This window comes from Chamaea fasciata, unplaced genomic scaffold, assembly GCF_029207755.1.
Source record: "Chamaea fasciata isolate MVZ Bird 193981 ecotype frontalis unplaced genomic scaffold, bChaFas1.0.hap1 SCAF_6, whole genome shotgun sequence".
In the NCBI taxonomy this organism is placed as follows: Eukaryota; Metazoa; Chordata; class Aves; order Passeriformes; family Sylviidae; genus Chamaea; species Chamaea fasciata.
In genome coordinates, this window is record NW_027094091.1 from 38901568 (window position 1) to 38920466 (window position 18899).

Here is an 18899-nt window from a genome sequence, read left to right on the forward strand (position 1 = left end):
GCCCAATGGCGGCCGGGGGCGCCGCTGGCGGGGCGGGGCGGGGCGGCGGCGCTGCCCGTGGCCTGCCCGTGGCGGCAGGGCCGCGCCGGGGGCGCTCATTAAACGCCGCCGGGGCGGCTGTGGCGGGAGGCGGCGATGGCGTTGACGGCGGGGAGGCGGCGGCAGGAGCTGGACAACGTGAGCGCGGCGGGAGGGAGCGGGGCGGGGCCGTGGCCGCGGGGACCCCGCCCGGGTGAGCGGCCGGGCTGCCGCTGAGGGCGGGCGCCGCCGGGCGAGAGCCTCGTGTTCCGTGCCGCCTTTTCCTGCCTGTTTTCCGTCCCGGGCGCCCGAGGCTTTATCTGCTTCTTCCGGCGGGCGCCGCCGGCCGAGGCGCCTCAGTGGCCCTCTCCGAAGTGAGGAGGCCGCCGCGGCCCCGCGCTGCCCCTCGCCAGCCAGGCTGCAAACATCCCCGAGGCATTTGGGCCTGTTCTTAGTCGAGATTATTAGCCTCTGATCGGGGCTGCTCGTGTGGCTCCTTCAGGTTTTCTGAGTTATATTTCCCCAGGTGGATTCTCTCTGTGCCATCTCTGGATTATTTGCTGGCATGACCACGGCGTTTTTGTGTTTGTTTGAATGTTTGTCCCCGCCCCAGCTGGAAGCCTGCGTGGGCAAAGCTTGCTGGCTGTGGCTTGTTCCTGCCTGCCCTCCTCCTTCTCCTGGCGATGAGCTGCTATGGAAGCAATCACATGCTGGAAGTGGATCAGGGAGCCAAGAGGCTAAAGCTTTACCTGTGCTCAGCAACAGTGTCAGACAAGTCTGGATTTAAGGCATTTTGGCTTTTGACAGCTGTGGTTTTGGCTCATCTTAACGAAATGAAACCAGTGTTTGCTCCAGTTTGGAAGGACACTTACTGGATTTTCTTTTTGTCAGATTGACTGCATGGGATCATCATATCCATGCTTTAATTCCCCTCCTCTCCATGCTGTCTGTAATCAAATATATTTGAAGAGATTATGTCATCTAATGCTTCCTAATACTAGCTGTATTTTAGGATGCAAAGATGGACTGTAGCCAAGTCTTGTGAGAAAGTAGCATGGTCAAAGCTCTGATAAAGCTTTATCTATGAAGGAGTGCTCTGGTCCCTCATGGTATTGCAGAAAGGGTGAATCGTTTATTCCCATGAGACAAAGGATATTGTCCTAAGGACAATTGCTGTGTTTGTGGGAGATGTGAGCTGTTAACCCCACTATTGACTCTGTGATCGTAGAATGGTTTGGGTTGAAGGTTCTCCAGAGATCTGTTTCCAACCCCCCCTGCCATGGGCAGGAACACTTTCCACTAGACCAGCTTGCTCAAAACCCCAGCCAGCCTGTCCTTGAGCACTTCTAGTAAAAGACACTACATTTGGGCTGAAAGTGTAGTCAAAGACCTAATACTTGGCTCCAACATGATGAGGACATGCTGCATTCTCTCTAGTGTAGGCAGAGAATGTCTTGCTCAGCACTTGGTAGCATCTTCTTCCCTCTGTGAGCTGCTGCTTCTTTCCTGAGTTCAGCCCTAGTTACTACTGCAGGTGTTTTGACACGTCAGCACTATTAGAGGCTGAATACCCCAAACTGTTACTGTTACACTGCAGCTTTGTTGTTGCCTCCAGCTGTAGTTGGACAAAAGTAAGAACAACAAAGAGTTTTGTGGTACCTGTAAAAAGCATGTGAGAGAGACTTGGTCACTTTTTCCAATAAATATACTTCTGACATCTCTCAGGGTTGAAGCTCAGATAATTTTAAAAGACTGAAGCTCAGATACGTTTTAAAGACTGAAGTTCCTGAAGGCTCAGCGTGGTACCAGGAAGTAGGTTAGTGTTGTATTCATCAGGAACTGAGTTCTCACATAAAGATGTGATGAGAGTTTATTTAGGAGCTTTCTCAAGATAATAACCTAGTGGGTTTTTTCCCCCCTCAAGACTTGATTTGCTAACAGAAAATTCCTAAACCTTTGTACTTTACTTTTAGAGCTTATGTGTTGCTATTGTTTGCCCTCACCTTCTGTTCCAGGGTTCCTTGGAAATAACACAGAGTTTGGAAGATGATCCTCTACTGGATGCACCGCTCATTTCATCTCATACATTGCATTCCCAGCTGAGGCCAAGATTTCATGCTATCCCAGCAGTTCTCCTTGCCAATTTCCTGTTGCTAATACATGTAAGTCTTAGAAGCATGATTTCCCTAAGAAAACTTGCTATCTCTCTTCTGAATCCTTCAGAATCCACTGTTCATATGACAGCATTCTGATGATACGACAGTGAATTACATACACTGGCTATTCTTCCAAACCACTGAGGTCCCCTTTGCCAATAAATTTTGGTAGTGTGTGCGCTATCAGATCCTTGCTGCCTTCTCATTCTGGTTGTTGGCGCTGTGACGCATCTTGTTAGGAGGAAGAGCATTTTAAATAGTAGTTCTTCTATGCTGTTGGAAATATACTTTAAAAATAATATTATTGCCATAGAAGTGCTGTACTAGTTATAAGGAGCTGAGGTAACTTTGGTGCTGTGCCTTCTGAGAGCAAACCTCATTTCAGAGAGAAGGTAACTAAACAAGTAAAATTGGACGTGCTTAGAGGGTGTTGCATGGTAGTGGATGGAGAGAGAAATTAATCCAAATGTTACTTCCTGCTCTGACTTCTGGAGGTTAAGAAGCACAAATACTGAACAGTATCTAGGCATTTATGGGGACTGCTAGACAGAAGCAGAGGGTCCTGCCTAGTAAGGAGTTTTTCCTTGATAAGCTGAAGAGGCTTGTTGTTGCTTGTATGTGGCCACCAGATATGAAGAAGGAAGGCTGAAGAGCTCTGAGCCTAAGATCTGACTGAGATGGCATTTCCATGTCTTTTAGGGACATAGGTTAGTGGTGGACATGGTAGTGTTAAGTGAAGGGTGGACTTGATCTTAAGGGTCTTTTCCAACCTAGATTCTATGATTCTATAGTACCAGTGACATGAGCTATTTTAGAGCTTCATTTGATCTCAAACAAAAAATGCAGTGCCCCGCGCTCTTGAAAACATGCTCCCTGCCAGGACTTTAAAAGTACATACCAACCTCTATGGTCTCTCTTTGGGCAACTGCACAAAGTTCTTCAATGTGCTTTAGCCTTCTAATTTTAGGAGTAGGTGTTTTGTCAGTCTTGTGGTAGTATCAAGAAATGCCCCTCTGGCTGTCAAGTAGACTTAGAAAGACCTCTGCTATTTTGCTGAGTAGGCTATGAAAATTCCCAGCTATGTATCCAGCCTTATTTCCTTCTCCTAGCAGTAGAACTCTGTGCCATTCCCTTACAGAAGGCACTTGAAGTCTGCTATTGGTAATAGAGCAGTGACTATTTTTCTGCCAAGCCTTGGAGCTTTGCTGTGTACTACTATAACTGATGCAGCCAAATGTCAGTCACGTAGATCCTAGGAAACTGCTGCTATTCTCTTCCCACCTCTTCTCTCCTGCAAATGGAGAAGAGTGTTGGTAGGTGAAATGGGAAAACTTCTGTGGCGTCTGCCAACACGCATTTTCACAGGTTAAGTCTCATTGCTATTGCTGAACCTGCTTCAAGTGACCAGTTGGTCCTTGGAGCAAAATGGAGAAGTGTCCTTTTCTGTTGGCAAAACGCCATTATAATTGCTACCTTGAGTGGCACTGTCTCAGGGAAAAGATGGTGGGGGAAACAAGTTTATTTGACTTCCTTCTTTTGTCCTTCTGCAAACAGGCATTAATATTGTGGAATGTGGAGACAGGCCAGGTTAGCTTCTGGTGCACAGCCTGCCAAAGGGGTAAATGTCCTGGAGAAGTTAAACTATCATAGTATTATGCAGTAGAGCTGTAATGTGTCTTTAAAGCAATCTGTATGTAATTTGGAGTATTGCTTCTCCACTTTCCTGTGCCAAGAAATGGAGTTAGGTAGCAAAATCGCTGCTGTGGTGCAGCTGCCTAGTTACATGCAATTCTGGAAAGTGGGTAGGATATGCAGGACTGTGGTGGGACTGGGTTTTTGAGTGCATTTCCTTTTGTCAAGCCTTGCTTTTCTGAAGGCTTCCCATCAGGAGGCTGGAAAGCAATGTGAAGTGTACAGGCTGGAAATAATTTATTTATATTAATCCTGTCTTTCCTTAATCCTCTCTGTGTGTGCATATACACAAATTTGAACTTAAATACTACTCTTTATAACTTTTTGTATGTAAAAATATGTCAGGGATGAAACACCTGTTATCTAACTGCCCAACAATGCAAGCAAAACATATTTAATAAATACCGCTCTAAATGCCAGCTTCCTGTTTTCTCTTGTATACACTGCTGTAGTAATTTAGTAGAGATGCAATGCTAGGTCGTTGCTGCTTGCACGAGTTTAATATAGCCATTTTCTGTACTGAAATGCATTCCTAACACCTGGAAGTAGTAGAACTAATCGTATCACTATTGTAAAATGGCAAACCAAACAGCAAACAGATCAAATAAAATAGCTGAATTATTCTTAGCTTTGTAAGAAAAGGAGGTGGTAAAATAATAGATTAAAGAAATTATAAACTTTCCTCTTATTTAACTACTTAATCTAGCCACGTAACCTATCTCAAGACAATATGGTATTTAATTTGTATTTGAAGTAATGGTTTTATGGGTAATATGGGGTACACTCCTATTTTGGTTTGGGTTTCTTTCCTTCCACCTTCTATCCTATCTGTCCTCTGTAATCTCCTTTTTAGGTATTGACAATTGTGTGAAAATTATTCTCCTTTTTTGCTCCCTCCCCCACTACCTAACTCTGATCACAACCAGAGCAAGCTAAGGGCAGTTTGTCTCAAGAGTTAAGTGGTTCTGAAAAGTTAGTTTCTGTGAAGAGTGTTGCTTGAGAAAGTACAAAAATAGGGAAAATAAGTTCACGAGGGTGGAAAGGAGGTGGTGGGATTCTAAATACTTGCAGAACTAAGTATGGAAACAAAGGCAGCAACTGAAAATTTGGTGCTTTCCTCTGTCTTCAGTTCTGATATGCTGTTTCTGTCAGTTATGACGTGCAGAACACTTGACGCCTTTTTTTTAAGCTAAGTATATTAGAATTCGTTTGTAGACTTGAGGCAAACTGATTTTTTTAATGTTTGTCTATTAGTAGCTCTCCATTTATTTCTGTATTGGTGGGAGTTGTTTTTCTTTACAGTTCTGTTTTAAGAATATTCCTGTTCTGTAGAATGAACCAGGATGAGAAAGTATAATACTGTTCTTGTTCACTGAATGAACACAGCAGAGAAAATATTTTCTGTGACAAAACTTTGTAAAGATTGCGAAAGCCCTGTGTATATACATATACCCCAGGTAATATGCATCCACAGCTTTGCTTTCTAGTTGGCCAAAAGATTGCTGATGCTTACTGCTGATGCTCAAAATTTGGAGAGGAGTCTAGAAGACAGGAAAAGTTACAGCATAATGGCAGTAGTCTGAAAGGATAAGTAAATATACAGTCTGACTATATGTGCAGTCTCACTGACAATGTCTGGTTTTTCTGACAGAATTAAAAAGGTAAAATGGAAAAATTTGATGGTAAATATACTAAAAAATCATTACCAATTGGCAAAGATGCTTGCCTAGTGTTAATAATTCACTTGAAGTTACTATGATGATTCACTTTTCTGATATCTACCTGGAGATGATCTTCAGTGGCTGTAAGAAAGCGTTGATTTTCACTTAGGAAATGTCATTTTAAGGAAACATATGCTGTATCAATAAGATGAGCGCCTGTTCCACAGAGCAGCATTAAGTGTAATTGAATGAGTCTAAAAAAGATGTGATCTCTCTTTTATAGGAGCATAAATCAAGTAAAAAAGCATAGTAAGGAGGGTCCAGAAATTAAATAAATTCACTATGAAGACTTGAGGAATGGTGAAATTGATTTAGTAGAAATTCTGGAAAGAGTGACAATTACCTGCTCTGTTCTGCTGGAGACTGGTTACCCTCCTGGAGGTCCGTCTTACTGCTGAGCAGTTTCAGTCATCTGTATGTTCCCAGAGTGACATGTAACGGTTGTAGCAAGTGTCTAATGTTTTATATGTCACCTCAACTCTAACAAAATCAATTCAGAAAGTAGTGCATAATGAATGAACTACATAATCCTGGTTTTGCGTTTCAGGGTTTTTTTTCATATATATAGCTAAATGTTGACTTCAAAGCTTTTTCTCTCTTCCTTTCTCTTCCAGGTTGCATTTGTTGTTCTAGCATTTTTAGCAGCTATGTTTTGTTCTTACCCCAATCCAAACCAAGATAAGTGCCCTGGAAACTACACTCACCCACTTAAAGTGCAGACTGTCATAATGATTGCAAAAGTAGTTCTGTGGGTTCTGCATGTCTTTTTTGAATGGTATGTCCAACACCACCACGGCAGAGTCAGAAGAAGAGGTTACTTCTCCATATACCGATCAACAAGGCATCTGAAAAGGCTTCCGCTGCTGATACATGCCACAGGTGAAGTGAACTTGGGGGTTTTTTCCATCTAAAGCTTTAAACTGTGACACAATAAAAGACTGAGCATTTTCTATATAATTATGTATTATGTATTATGAGCTTTTACAAACCTGCCTGTGAGCACTTACAAATTATACTTTAATCAGATGAACCATCTGTACTGATCTTTCTGGTCTGCCAGATGCAGGTTGTAAGGAACCGTTTGTAGTGCAAAAATGCTCACAACTGTGAGGTTGAGTAAAACATTTAGTCATTAGCATTTAGTCTTCAGCCATGAAGTATTCAGTCACCGGGGTCTGTGTTTGACTGCTAGTGATCTTGATTTGCATATTCATTTGTCTGGTTGGATGTGTGGTAACACTGCCAGTCCTTCCAGGAAGTGTGCTGCTCTTCTCTTTTCAAGCTCAGCAATCCACATAGAAACAGATAAATTGCTTATTGCCCAACAGCTGTCTGAATTCAGTGAAATAACCATTTTTCTGACCTTCACTGAGGATCTGTAACATTCAGCTCTATATCTGGCTGCATTTTTCTACTTTCTGTGGACCAAAGGTGGTGTATAGGAGTGATTTAACTATATTTTTAAGTTGGACCTCTGGCAAGTGTAGCTGTAAAGTGTTGGTGCAATTAACTGGTGAAGCTTTTCTACAAATCACTTTCAAATCTGAAATCCATCTAACTTAAGGGGATTTTTCCCACAAATACCAGTGGAAAAGGGCAGAGCTATGGCTTTTGCAATATTTTTGCCTCTTACAGTCCCACCTCCCTCCTGGATTGGATCTTTTTTCATTAGAATTAATAAGTGACATGGTCCTGTTTTATATAAAAACCCACCTTACTTTCCACAGTCCTTAAAAGAGCTTGATAAGTCAGATTGATAAATGCGCAGCACTTCAGGCTCTGGCCACTAGATAGAGCTCTGAAGATGTGGAAGTGTTTGGAGTGCAGTGACAAAAGCAGGCTACAGGAGGCTTAATGATGTAAAAGAATTATTTCTGCCTGTTGCAGTGTAATTTGCAATACTGAGCCCTGCTTTCAGTCTTAGATGGAGTCCACTTCTCCCCTACTAGACAAACTCTGGGCATTTGTGAACGTTTGGAGGCAATCAGGTGTGTGCTGTAGAATTTTGATCATCTGTTGTTCAGAAGGTAGTTCTTCCATTACTGCAAGCTTCCTGCCATGGTAATGACTGCTGATACCACTTCCTTCACTAGGCTGACACAGTAGAAAAGGGAACTGCCCAGTTCCCTAGCTACCTTCATGGTCTTTATAAAAACTTAGTTCTTTATCCAGACACTGGCTATAACATTTTTACGGAAAAGAAGAGAACACTTCACACTCGATATCAGAAAAGACTTTTAGGCCTGTAACTCAGTATTTTTTCTGCTTGTCTAATTTTACTTATTTCAATTAAACTTTGAGTAATGTTCGGGTATTAAGATAATAGCTGGGCAAGTGGAAACCTATGCAATTAGGCTTTGAAAGGAAGGTGTTTTGTTTGGGGTTTTTTTTTTCTCTGTTAGCCTCACTTAAATATATTTTAAATCCACTGCTTGAAGGAAAATACTTCCTCATTTCCAGCTGACTGATGTTATCTGTTAGTAATTGAAAAAATGGGTAAGGTGGATAGCATCAGCAAAGCCAGAAACTGTTTAAGCCCATGTACCTATTTTAGGTATTTCTAATGTGTTTCTTCCACTCTTGTTTTTTAAGTCAGAATAATCAATAAGAAAACTCATAATTGTCTACCATTACAGGCATATGCTGAAATGAAACTTCATTTTGCTACCAGCAGGGATAAACTTGCTCATTAAGGAAATGAGCTGAAGGGATAAGTATGGTATGAAATGGAAAAGCATTACTGAAGTCTTGCAGCCTAATGCAGATACAGAAGATGAGAAAGTGTTAATTTATTTTTAGTAGCTAATAAAATTAGTAAATATGTCAAATATAACATTTGTTTTCTAGGTAATACAGCCCTGCTCTTGATTCTGTCAGTACAGCATTCCTTTCCTGATCACAGCAAAGTGTACCTGTATCTTATCCTGGGAGTCCTGAGCCTGGAGATGATTAGTTCCCTGACATGCTTAGTGATTTACACAGGTGAGAGAGGCAAGCTTTGCCTTCTTGTGTGACATTCATTATAGCTGGTACTCAATTGTTTTGTTTGCCATCACAGTAGTTCACTTGGTGTAGTTTAACTACCATTATAAATACAAAATGATTCTGTGCTTGTAGAAGGAGAACTAAGGCAAATCCAAAACAAATTGGGAAAGGTTGTCAGACTTGATTTGCTTCCAAGGGCTGCTAAATGAAAGCTCTGTGTTATCTCAAAGCTGTTAATCCAGTGAAGTGGCAATAAATGCCTAATTGTTTCAAAAAGTGTCCCGTGAACAGGTTTGTCTGTTTATCAGTGCTTCTCAAATGCATGCACAGCAAGCTGTGAAGCACAGTAAGAGCTGCCTGACTTAGTCAGAACTGCCTCTGGGATTTACAGTGTGGGGTTTGCATACCTGATTGTGTCATTGTGCCATATCCAGCCTCTTCCTCTTTCCCTGGTCCCACCCCAAAGGCTTTAGTTTCTTTTTGACACTAAAATGGAAGAATCCCTTGAATGACTGTTTAAGAGATGCATGGTTTTTGGAAGCTGTGATCCTATCAAGACACGGCAGTACTTTATAAAACTGTGAGGCTTTGCTTTGTGCTGTCACTGTAAGGTTGTCTGCTTTAGGTTTGGTGTAACTTATTAAGACTTGATAAAAAACTTGCCTTTAAACTTCGCCAGACTATCTCAAATGTTGATAAATAAATGCTTCAAAGAAAACTTTGGTGTGTTCATAGTAATGCAGTGGCACACAGAGAAATACTGCCTACTGAACAAGTAGCTTGTTCATCTGGGGAATAAAAACTATTCTTGACTCTCCTGCAACAGCATCAAAAATGCACCAAGAAATAAGGAGGTCCCGGCCCTAAGCTGTGTCTTTGTCTTACAAGTGAGCAGAAGCCTGGATGCTTCAGGCTTGTCAGCCTTTCCCCTCAATGGCCCAGCATGGCTCAAGTAGACTGACTGTCCTCTGGAAGAATAAAGGCAGTGATGAGGAAATGCAATCATGGCAGTCCTAGAAAACTATTCCAAGAATGCTGGAGATCATCCTTTCTTTGCATACGCATACTTACTTTCCTGGGAAACTCTGGGAAATAAGAGATAAATTGTAAAACTTTAATAGAATGTCAGGAATTCCAGAGAAATGCTATTTCTAGCCCTGAGGCCTGCTGGAGCTCAAAGAGCTACATTTGTGACTCTTACCTTGACCAAAAAGGAAGTGCAAGAAAGATGACCTGCACAGTAGTAAAGTCTGAGCCTGTAGTTCTGTAAGAGCTCTTAAACTATTTTTCTGCTCATTTGTCCCAAAAGGGTATTGTTTCCTGACTTGTATTATGCCAATTCCTATGACCTTCAGATTCATTAACCAATGTGGACAAGGAAGTTGTGGGGTGCAGTGTTGTGCTTTCCAGCTCAAAAAGGCTTGAAGAAGGGTCCAGTGAGTCCTGGAATGAAGGGGAAGAGTTGCATTGCCAGGAAGGAGTAAGACAGTGTGTTCTACCAACACCTACGTTATTTCCTGAGCAGCCCCAAAGCAACATAAAATTCATTCTCTAAAGCTTGGTGTTCAAAACTAGGGTTAATTTTTATGTGACTTTACACCTGCTGCAAGATGAGGAAGACTTCTAGTTACCCTAGGTTGCTTTTTCCAGTGGGTAGTGTAATTTGTTTTCTTGTTTTCCATCCCAATGCTTATTGAGGTTAGCTGAGAGACTGCTTGCATGTCTGTCTTATTTGTAGTGGTGGGTTTTAAGGTTTTTCAACATTTTAATATCAAATTAAGGCTGTACTGAGGCAAAACAAATGTATTTGGCCGATTTTGAAAATATTGTGGGAATCTGTAGTAATAATGACATTCAGATGAGTTTTTTTCTCTCAGAGCAGAGTATGTGACTGGGTGGAAGCATGAAGCCTCTTTAATGGGATGGTTTTAAGGGCAGCCCTCTGCTGAGGTTTAGAATTCCCCTCTTCAAGGCAAGCACTTAGCAGATACTGCTGAGATAGTATCAGCTGAGCAACAATGGGGAGACTAAGGTAAATTTACACTAAAACTACTGGCCCACCTTTTGTATTAGCATGTTACTCCTAATTTTGGAGAGAAGGCAGCACCAGTTCACATATTGTTTCTTCCCAGTGAATTAATTATTTAACTCTTAGAGTGAGACATAAATGCTTGACTGTAGAAGGTTTATATGCCTGACTTATTTTCTGTTAAATAATTCTGTCTCACAAATCAGGAATACTTGACTGTAATTCTAAATACTTCCTCTTGCTTGTTGGAGCTGTTTATGGATTGTATGATAGATAATGTCCATTGAAGGACTACTGCCTTCCTTAAAATTACCTCCATGCTGCAGTGTGTGTATATAGCTGTAGGATGCAGAGGCAGAGATTCAGAAATCTACAAGGAATTGCTGTGATTGACCTATAATAGACTTGACATGTATAAATCGTTCAAGTGAGGTAAAAGTGCATGGAATGAAGTATGATACAGACAGTTCTAAATGTCAGCTTACTATTCTAAGTTTTTTACCGCTAGGATAGGGAGTAAAGCTTTAAAAGACTTACTAAATATATGCATTTAATTACTTTCTCACATACTTCTAATATCACTTGAATAAAAGACCAACATTCCCACAAACAACACATGTTGAGAATTCCACATCCATTCCTTTGTGGCTTTATTTGTAGAGAAATACCATCATAGAAATAACTAACCTTTGAGCCTTACTCGTAGTTAACCTCTGGAGGGTCTTAGCATTGTTTTAGCAGGGTGGCCTGTAATAAACCCCATCACAGTACTGACTTGTAAGGACACTCCTTCTCTGTTGCAGTAGTGTGGATTTCTCACAGAGCTGCACTGTAATGTTTTTTGTGGCATTAGATGTATTGTTTCACAAGCAGCCCTAACTGCAGAGTCCTGAATGCATACTCTGGATATTTTGATATTTTCTCAGAATCAGGATCTGGCATTGAATGGCTTTAAATATTTTCAGCTTCCTTTTTGAAATAATGCAGAGAGTGCCCATGACTTTTCCCACCCATCCCCATTCTACAACTGTTAAATTTAGCTTGAATCTTTATTCACAGGTGCCCGGGAATGACTTCTGGTTTTGATAGCCAAGACTGCTAGGTTCACAATGGCTTTCTATAGCAAGTCTGCCCTAGTCTGAGCAGGCAAACAAGCTGCTGCTTCACTGCAGCTGGTCTAGTTAAACTAGTACTTACTGAAGAGCTTAAGCTAGAAGTTCTGGACCAGTTACCAGTACAAAACTTCTTACAATTTTTTTTTATGGCATGTTGCTTACTTTTGCCTGAACTTGGAGACTGAATCTTGGTACCCTGTAAAAGGCAACTTAGGTTTCACCCTCTCTTAGGTGGCAGATTAAACTTTGCAGATGTTAAGCAGTATGTTCAAGCTTCCCCATGCAGGTCTTTTAAGCAGCAGGACTGAGGGGAATAGAAAAAGTGAACCAGCAAATAAATCAACTTGCCAAACTGTCACTGACTTATAATCAAAGCAGTTACAGGAATGAGTAGAAATAGATTCTGCTTTTGCTTTCCCATTTCTCAGATTCCTTTATTGTCATTCTATATCCTATCCTAAGGTAGTCTTAGGATCATCTTTTACTGATTTTTATAACTTGGACTCTGTTAAAGCACTTTTTCTTCTTTTTCTTTTTTTCCCCTCACTCTCCAACTAATTATAAAGCTTTCTTGCAGTGAAAATAAGCAACTTCAATCGTGCCAAGCCAAGACCTGACATAATTGAAGAAGAAAAGATGTATGCCTACCCTAGTCACATTACCTCAGAAGTTGGATTCAGGTAAGAATTCTGTATTCATTTTGTGCTGTGTTCAGCCATGGTATATAGGTAACATGAATGGAATTGCATCACTTCCCATAGACTTCCACGCAATCTTAAACCTCTCAGCTCAACTCGAAGTGGGAATAACAGCTCTGAAGGAACTTAATCTGGTTTAGTTACATTTATATGGGGTTTGAGGAAAGATACTCTTGTCTTGTATTGTTACTTAAAGTAGGCCTACAGAAGCCTAGCTGCTTCAGCCAATTTTTTCAGGGAAGGAAATAAATTGTGGGCAGTTGATAGACAAAGAAGAAAACTTAGTAGATCTGTTCTGTGCTAGCAGTTGGACATGAAATTCTGGCAATGGATTTGGAATGCATTTTGAGTTCGGGAAGAAGCTTTTAAGGTGTGGAGGGCACTTAAGGAGTAAGGAAGGTCTCAGTGAGAGTAGAAGCTGTCTAACAGTAACTGAAACTGTCCCAGAGACTGAGACTTATTTTTCGTTTGTTGTTTGTGTACCTGCCAACCGCTCAGATATTTTCCAGTTGCTGAAATCAGTCTATTAAGACTTAATAAAAACTAGTAATTGAAAGTAACATGGATTTCTGTATAAGAATTGGAGATTTTCTAATATACTAGGACTTGCTTCTATATATGCTGCCTTCATGAAAGGTTGACTAATGAGAGATGACTAATACTTTGGGACTTCCCCTGGTATAACAAATGCAGCGTGCACATGCTTTTATGGAACTTGGAAATAGATGTCCAGGATACAGGAAGGATTTAGAGTTGTCTTGAATTTTGATACCATGTCTGACTTCCATTTTGATATAAAAACCGTGGTGATTGCATGGTGGACCTCATTTCTTTCTCATTCATCTTCTCCCCTGAGAAATTCTGAAATGCCCAGGGAATGTGTCTGCAACAATGACCAGCTGAGGAAAAGACTGCTTATTTTTGATTAAAGAGTGCAAACTTCCTGTGAGAACTGATTGCAAAACCATTATTTTAATTTAGCTCTATACAACTCTGACTCCCTTTCCCTTGGGAGTTAACATCTATTGAAAAGTGAATCCTGTCAGCCCTTCAGCTGACCTTGTTATAAGAATGTTTTTTGAATATGATGACCTCTGCAATCCAAGCTACTGATTGAGAGCCTGAAGGTGGTAGTGCACGTTACTGGTTAAGGTTGCAAGTTTTCTGTTTACAAAACGTGTGTTCTTAACTTTTCTCAGTTTAGCTAGAGTAGGTTTTTAATTGGACCTAAGCTTTTTTCCACTGAATACCCTTCTCAGCACTTTCTAAGAACTATGAAATGGGCAGTGTTCCTCTATAAAATGCTATAAGGCTGAGGAACAGCTTTTTCATCACTAAGATGCTCACAAGTGTACTAAGAGGGCAGATTCCCAAGTCAGCTGAGAAGAAATAATATGTAAGGAAAAAGTAGACTACACTCAGGCATTGATACTTCATCTTGCTGTATCTTAAAAATTCCTAATTAGATTTGACCAAATTCTGTACTTTTACTTTCTCAATTAAGTGAGCTTTATTTAAATGTTGCAATGTTATTATTGGAGTTCAAATGAGATATATCTGAAATCTGGATATATTTTAAGGGCGGAGGATAATTGTACCCGAGGCTGTAGATCTGAAATAGCACAACTTCTTGGTACTGATGCTGCCATGGTATGTGACAGATAGTATCTGTATATAGTAGCATATAATGTATGCTACTCCATGTTAATCAAGGGATTTCTGTCTTAAACAGCTTATGATCTTCCACAGCTGAACGATATTATGCCTGCTCAAAACAAGCTTCCTAATGTGTGTGGGAAAGGTTCCATGGTTTTTACTACAATTCTAGCATGTTGTCTGTCCTGGTTTCTTAAACAGTAAGATTCTCACTTTGTAACTGTCTAGCAGGGAATATGTAACTCGGTTGTGTATACATGGCATGAAGTTCAGCCAAACTTTCTCTTCCTGCCTTCTCATGCAAAAGAGAGTTAGACATACAGGTGTTGTAGATTTGCCTCTTCCCTCAAAAATTAGTTGATCCCAGCAAAAGTGAAACTAAAGGATGCAACTGTTTAAGTATGTGTTAATTAGCTCTGACATTTCACATATTAGAAAGCTGCTGTCACTTACTGAAACCCATATTTACTTTTGTTCCTCCAAGGGAAAATTCCAGTTTAGAAGAGATAGTTGAGAAGCAAGGAGATGTAATAGAGTACCTTCAGCGACACAATGCACTGCTCAGCAAGAGACTGTTGGCGTTAACATCTCAGCAAACCAAAACTTAACAGCATTTGGAAAACTGCTGCTGGACCTCTGGAGGGGAACTTGAAGTAATGTAATATCCAGACTGATTTGTACAGATATGACTCTTCAATCATCTTTCACGTTTTGAAATGGAAGTTGAGCTAGAAGGATAAGCCCTGCATACGCTATGAACCTGTTACAACTGGACACTGGCTCTCTTCAAATCATCAGTTCTGGAAAAAAGTTCTGCAGCTTCAAGGATTTTTAATTCCTCTTAAGTTAAAGTTGGACCTGAGTTAATGGTTTAACTTTGCCCAGTTATTGCTATTACTTTGTACTGCTGTGTAACCTTTATGCTTCAGGCTACCAAAGTGTTTTATATTTCTGGAATACAGCTTTGTTCTCTAGAAAAATCTGACTTTCCAAGGGATGTACATGCAGTTTCTATTGCTGAAGCTGAGACTAGATGTGTTCTGTCACTGATTCCCTGTACTTCCAGGGATAGAGGTGGTGTACTTCATTAGTCCTATACAGATACTTGTTTTCTAGATGTCTCCTTTTCTCTTTTGTCAGGTAAGTGGAGATATTTGGCATCCAATTTACGATTATAAAAAAGGGGTGGATGCCCTAAAACTGTAAATCTCACATACAAGTTTGTGGTACAAAACCATCCCATGATATGCAATTGTTCAAAATTGTGGCTTTAACACTCTTAAAGAGTTTTATCCTTAAAACTGATCATCAGGGCTGATGACTCTACCATTACTAGGAGTTTGTGTTAGTAACAAGACTCCTACTCTGCCAACTGAACTAACAAAGCAAAAGTACTTGAGCGTAAACTTTTCCATTGATCTGACAACTAACTTGTGTTCAATGCTTTTAAGGATGCTGTCAAAAATGCCTGTTACATACATACTTGTTCTTCACTTTGGCCCTTCAAAAAAGTCAGCCTCTTGATTCAAGAGCTGAAATGGTGTATGTGGGAAAGTGGAAAACAGCAGAAGATGGAAAGGTCTTTTAGAAGTTGAAGAAACAAGAGTTCTTGGTTTTAATTTATGGTGAATTAAGGCTGGTGAAAGAAACATTTTGGTCTGGGTACTATTTTGTCTACCAGTGTAGACAAAGAGTTATTTTAGAAGCTAATACCTCTGTGGGGATAGGGTGATCACTAACCAGAACTGGGAAGAAGACTCCTAAGAGGAGTGGTCTTGTAGTTGAATGTAAGAAAGAAAAACTAATTCATCCTACTTTGGTGTTAGGGCACAACTTTAGAAGTACCTAGACAGTTTAGTGTGCAACAAATATGGGGCTTGTCTCATTCAAAGGAAAATAATAAATATCGAAGGTTTTGCTGCTATCCAACACTAGACTGTTCTCCTTAGCTGTTGTTTCTTGAAAATGCAGCCAGAATTTTATAGTATACATGTAAGGAATAAAGTTGTTTGTTTTTAGAACTCAGGTTTTGATGTGATTGTGTATGTCAATTTATATAATTTCTATGAAAAGCAGTAAAATGTGACTGTGAAGTTCATGCACAATAAATGCAACCAAGGAAGAGTGTGAATTCTGTTATTTCCAAGCTCATGTACATCTGGTTCCAACAGGCAATCTATGCAGATTTTTCTGTTATGCTGAAGTTCTCACAGCAGTGTTGGCACTTAAAACTAGCCAAAACTAGCCAAACAAGGATCTGTGCACTTACTTTGAAGTTTTAAGTTTCGTTTTATTCTATTTCTGGGTAGTGTTTTTTTCCATCATGCTTCAGGCTTCCCCTGCACTTGTGTTTCTTTCCAACACTGAGAAGGAAGCTGCATAATGTAGCAGAACAGCTTTCCTTTGTTTTGAGGTCATTACTCAAACCTTCCTCTTCTCCTCTCTGACTGCTCAAGGTAAACCCTGGATGAACCAGTAGTGTTGCTTTCTGTGGAACATGGTAGCTGGAAAGAAAAGCAAGTATGGCTTGCTGTGTGCACGCATGTACATCTTCTGCCCTTTAAATGTTACCATTCCTAAGTACACAAGTGATAACAACCACCCACCTCTTGCCCCAGTTTTATATCTTTATCATACTCTCAACTCTATCTTGTTTTCTTAGTATCTTTAAGCATTTTCTTTGGGCAGGGTGGAGGTTTTCACATTTGTATGGGCTCAGACCAGAAGCTGGTGATCTTTACAGCTATCCCTGAACACCTGAAGCTCTGGCCATGGTAGAGCTACAGTGACTTGTCAAGTAGGAGCTGCTGCTGTATGTGGCAGCCCCAAGGCCCTTGTCTGCAGAAGATGGGCCAAGGCCAGCGTTGTTTGGAGGCAGAAACACTCCCCGGCCCCCAGGTTCCCCTGTGCTGCCTGCCCCAGTGCATGCTGTGGTGTTGCTGGGTTCTGTGGGCCCAGGTTCCTGACTGCTCCTGGCCACCAGCCTGCCCGTGGCTGAGCTCAGTGCTCTGCAGGAGGTGACTCCGGAGCTGCTCAGGGGGCTGTGTGATATTCGCTGCTTGAAAGGCCCCGTGAAAGGGGTGAATGGCTGCTGCTGTGCAAGGGAAAGGAGGCTCAGCTTTAACCTTGCTGTGTCTGACAGACCACGGTGCTAAATTGAACAATGAGTTCTAATGGTTCTGGTTCTGCTGTATCCTGCGTATTGGACACCTTTCTGCTGGCTGCAGGGTTGGGTGCTGGGGTGGCCAGTGCCCTCCATCCCATATTGTAGCCTGGGTGTCTGTCCCTGCAGTGTCAGCACCTACTTGTGGGCTGGACTGGACTGTCTGAAGTAAAATCCATGGTGTGCTGTGCCCGCAGTAAGCACTGGAGCATTGGGTTCAAGTTTCAGGGGGGGGAAAGGTCCTGCTTTGTGAGCACAGGGTTTGCACGTGCTCTGCCGCAAAGCAGTCCTTTTGCTAACCACCAACATAACCCTGATCTGGTGAGGTGTGGCAAACCCACAAACTTGTTATTCTGAGCAGCTGAAGTGATACTCTTTTAAGTAACTACAGGTGCTGAAATGAATCAGTATTTGCTGGTCTTGGTAAGATCTGCTGGATTGTAGCTGGGGCAGCAAGAAGATAACGAAAGTGGAGGAATGTTTCCTAATATATGTTACTACTGTACCTTAAAGTACAAGTTAAAGTAATGTATTGTTATTTTATCCTCTTTTTTATTATTCAGTGCTACCCCAGTAGCTTTTAATTTCTGTAGAAAACCAATATATATGGGTTTTTTAGGTCTGAGAAAAGAATTATTTTGTACCACCTGTGGAATATATTGGGTTACCTGAAAAATACTCACATGTGCTAAATATTCTGTACACATGAAAGAAAAGATGTGATGATCTCTTGTGAATGTACATCTTACATAAGAGAAAACTCTCAGTTGGTATTTCTGTTTTGTCTTTCTGAATTTCTCATAGTGGGTAGTCTATATAAACACTTCAGTATTTCACTCCATGAGGGAAATCACTGATTGTAAAAGATTTTAACAGAATTTTCCTGCTTTAAGGTTTTACACTAATATGTAAGTAACTAACATGGACTTAAGCAGGCTTGCTCTACTGGAAGTCATTCTTAATCTAAAAAACAAGGTTGCAGCAAGGACCAGAGACTTGGGCAGAGAACAGTCTGAACAGGTAATTCAAGACATGGAAAATTAAGCCTTGGAATGAGTCAGGCTTTTAGGCTTTCTTTCTAAAAGCCATGTTGCCCTGTTTGTGCTTTTAGAGTGTTTCCTGCTTTGCACAAATATTTTGGAGCTGATCACTAGCAAGAAAAAGAAAAGCCAGTAGAAGAGCAAGTAATGAGAGATCAGTAGGCTAATGGTACTCTGATAGTCAAATATTTGAAACTTATTTGCTGTACTAATGTTTGATTGATGTTAATTTAAATCTTTTGTGACCTTTAGTAAAATTCGGCTTTGTGTAGACACTGAGATATTTATAGCATATGTATGTGGCGTTAGGGAAATATTTCCAGTCTTTATTCTCCTATAATTTCCTTTTTTCCATACTGGAAAGGGAAGAGGTGAATTGTTTATTATCCTTTGGGAACATGCTAAACTGCTGTTTCTCACCAAAGCCTTGAATTTACCTCCATTTCCTGCTGACCTGCTCTTACAGGACTTCATGAAACATATTTTGAAATTAAGTCTTCATTTTTCCCGTATTACAACTATGTACAAGACAAGGAGTTAATTCAATGTTTTAGAAACCCACGTTTTGCCTTCCAGAATTTGAGGTCTTAATCTATCTTGGGATCAAGTCTTTTTAGATTTCATCC

The 18899-nt window shown here is 40.7% G+C and overlaps 1 protein-coding gene across 1 annotated transcript; it reads left to right on the forward strand.

Annotated features, from left to right (window-relative positions):
• Positions 1 to 77: 77 nt before the first annotated feature.
• On the forward strand, positions 78 to 16224 carry TMEM192 (transmembrane protein 192). The gene is made up of 6 exons (XM_066186033.1): positions 78 to 177; positions 2034 to 2180; positions 6202 to 6466; positions 8435 to 8569; positions 12294 to 12396; positions 14555 to 16224. The coding sequence occupies exons 1-6, from the start codon at positions 136 to 138 to the stop codon at positions 14676 to 14678; spliced, it is 816 nt and encodes a 271-aa protein (XP_066042130.1). The 5' UTR covers positions 78 to 135; the 3' UTR covers positions 14679 to 16224.
• The last annotated feature ends 2675 nt before the right edge of the window (positions 16225 to 18899 follow it).

What these genes read in the sequence shown, in the direction of transcription:
- TMEM192 (XM_066186033.1), top strand. Translation starts at nt 136, where the DNA reads ATGGCGTTGACGGCGGGGAGGCGGCGGCAGGAGCTGGACAAC. An exon ending in GGCGGCAGGAGCTGGACAAC is followed by an intron (nt 178 to 2,033) that starts GTGAGCGCGGCG and finishes CTTCTGTTCCAG; the next exon opens with GGTTCCTTGGAAATAACACA. An exon ending in ATTTCCTGTTGCTAATACAT is followed by an intron (nt 2,181 to 6,201) that starts GTAAGTCTTAGA and finishes TTTCTCTTCCAG; the next exon opens with GTTGCATTTGTTGTTCTAGC.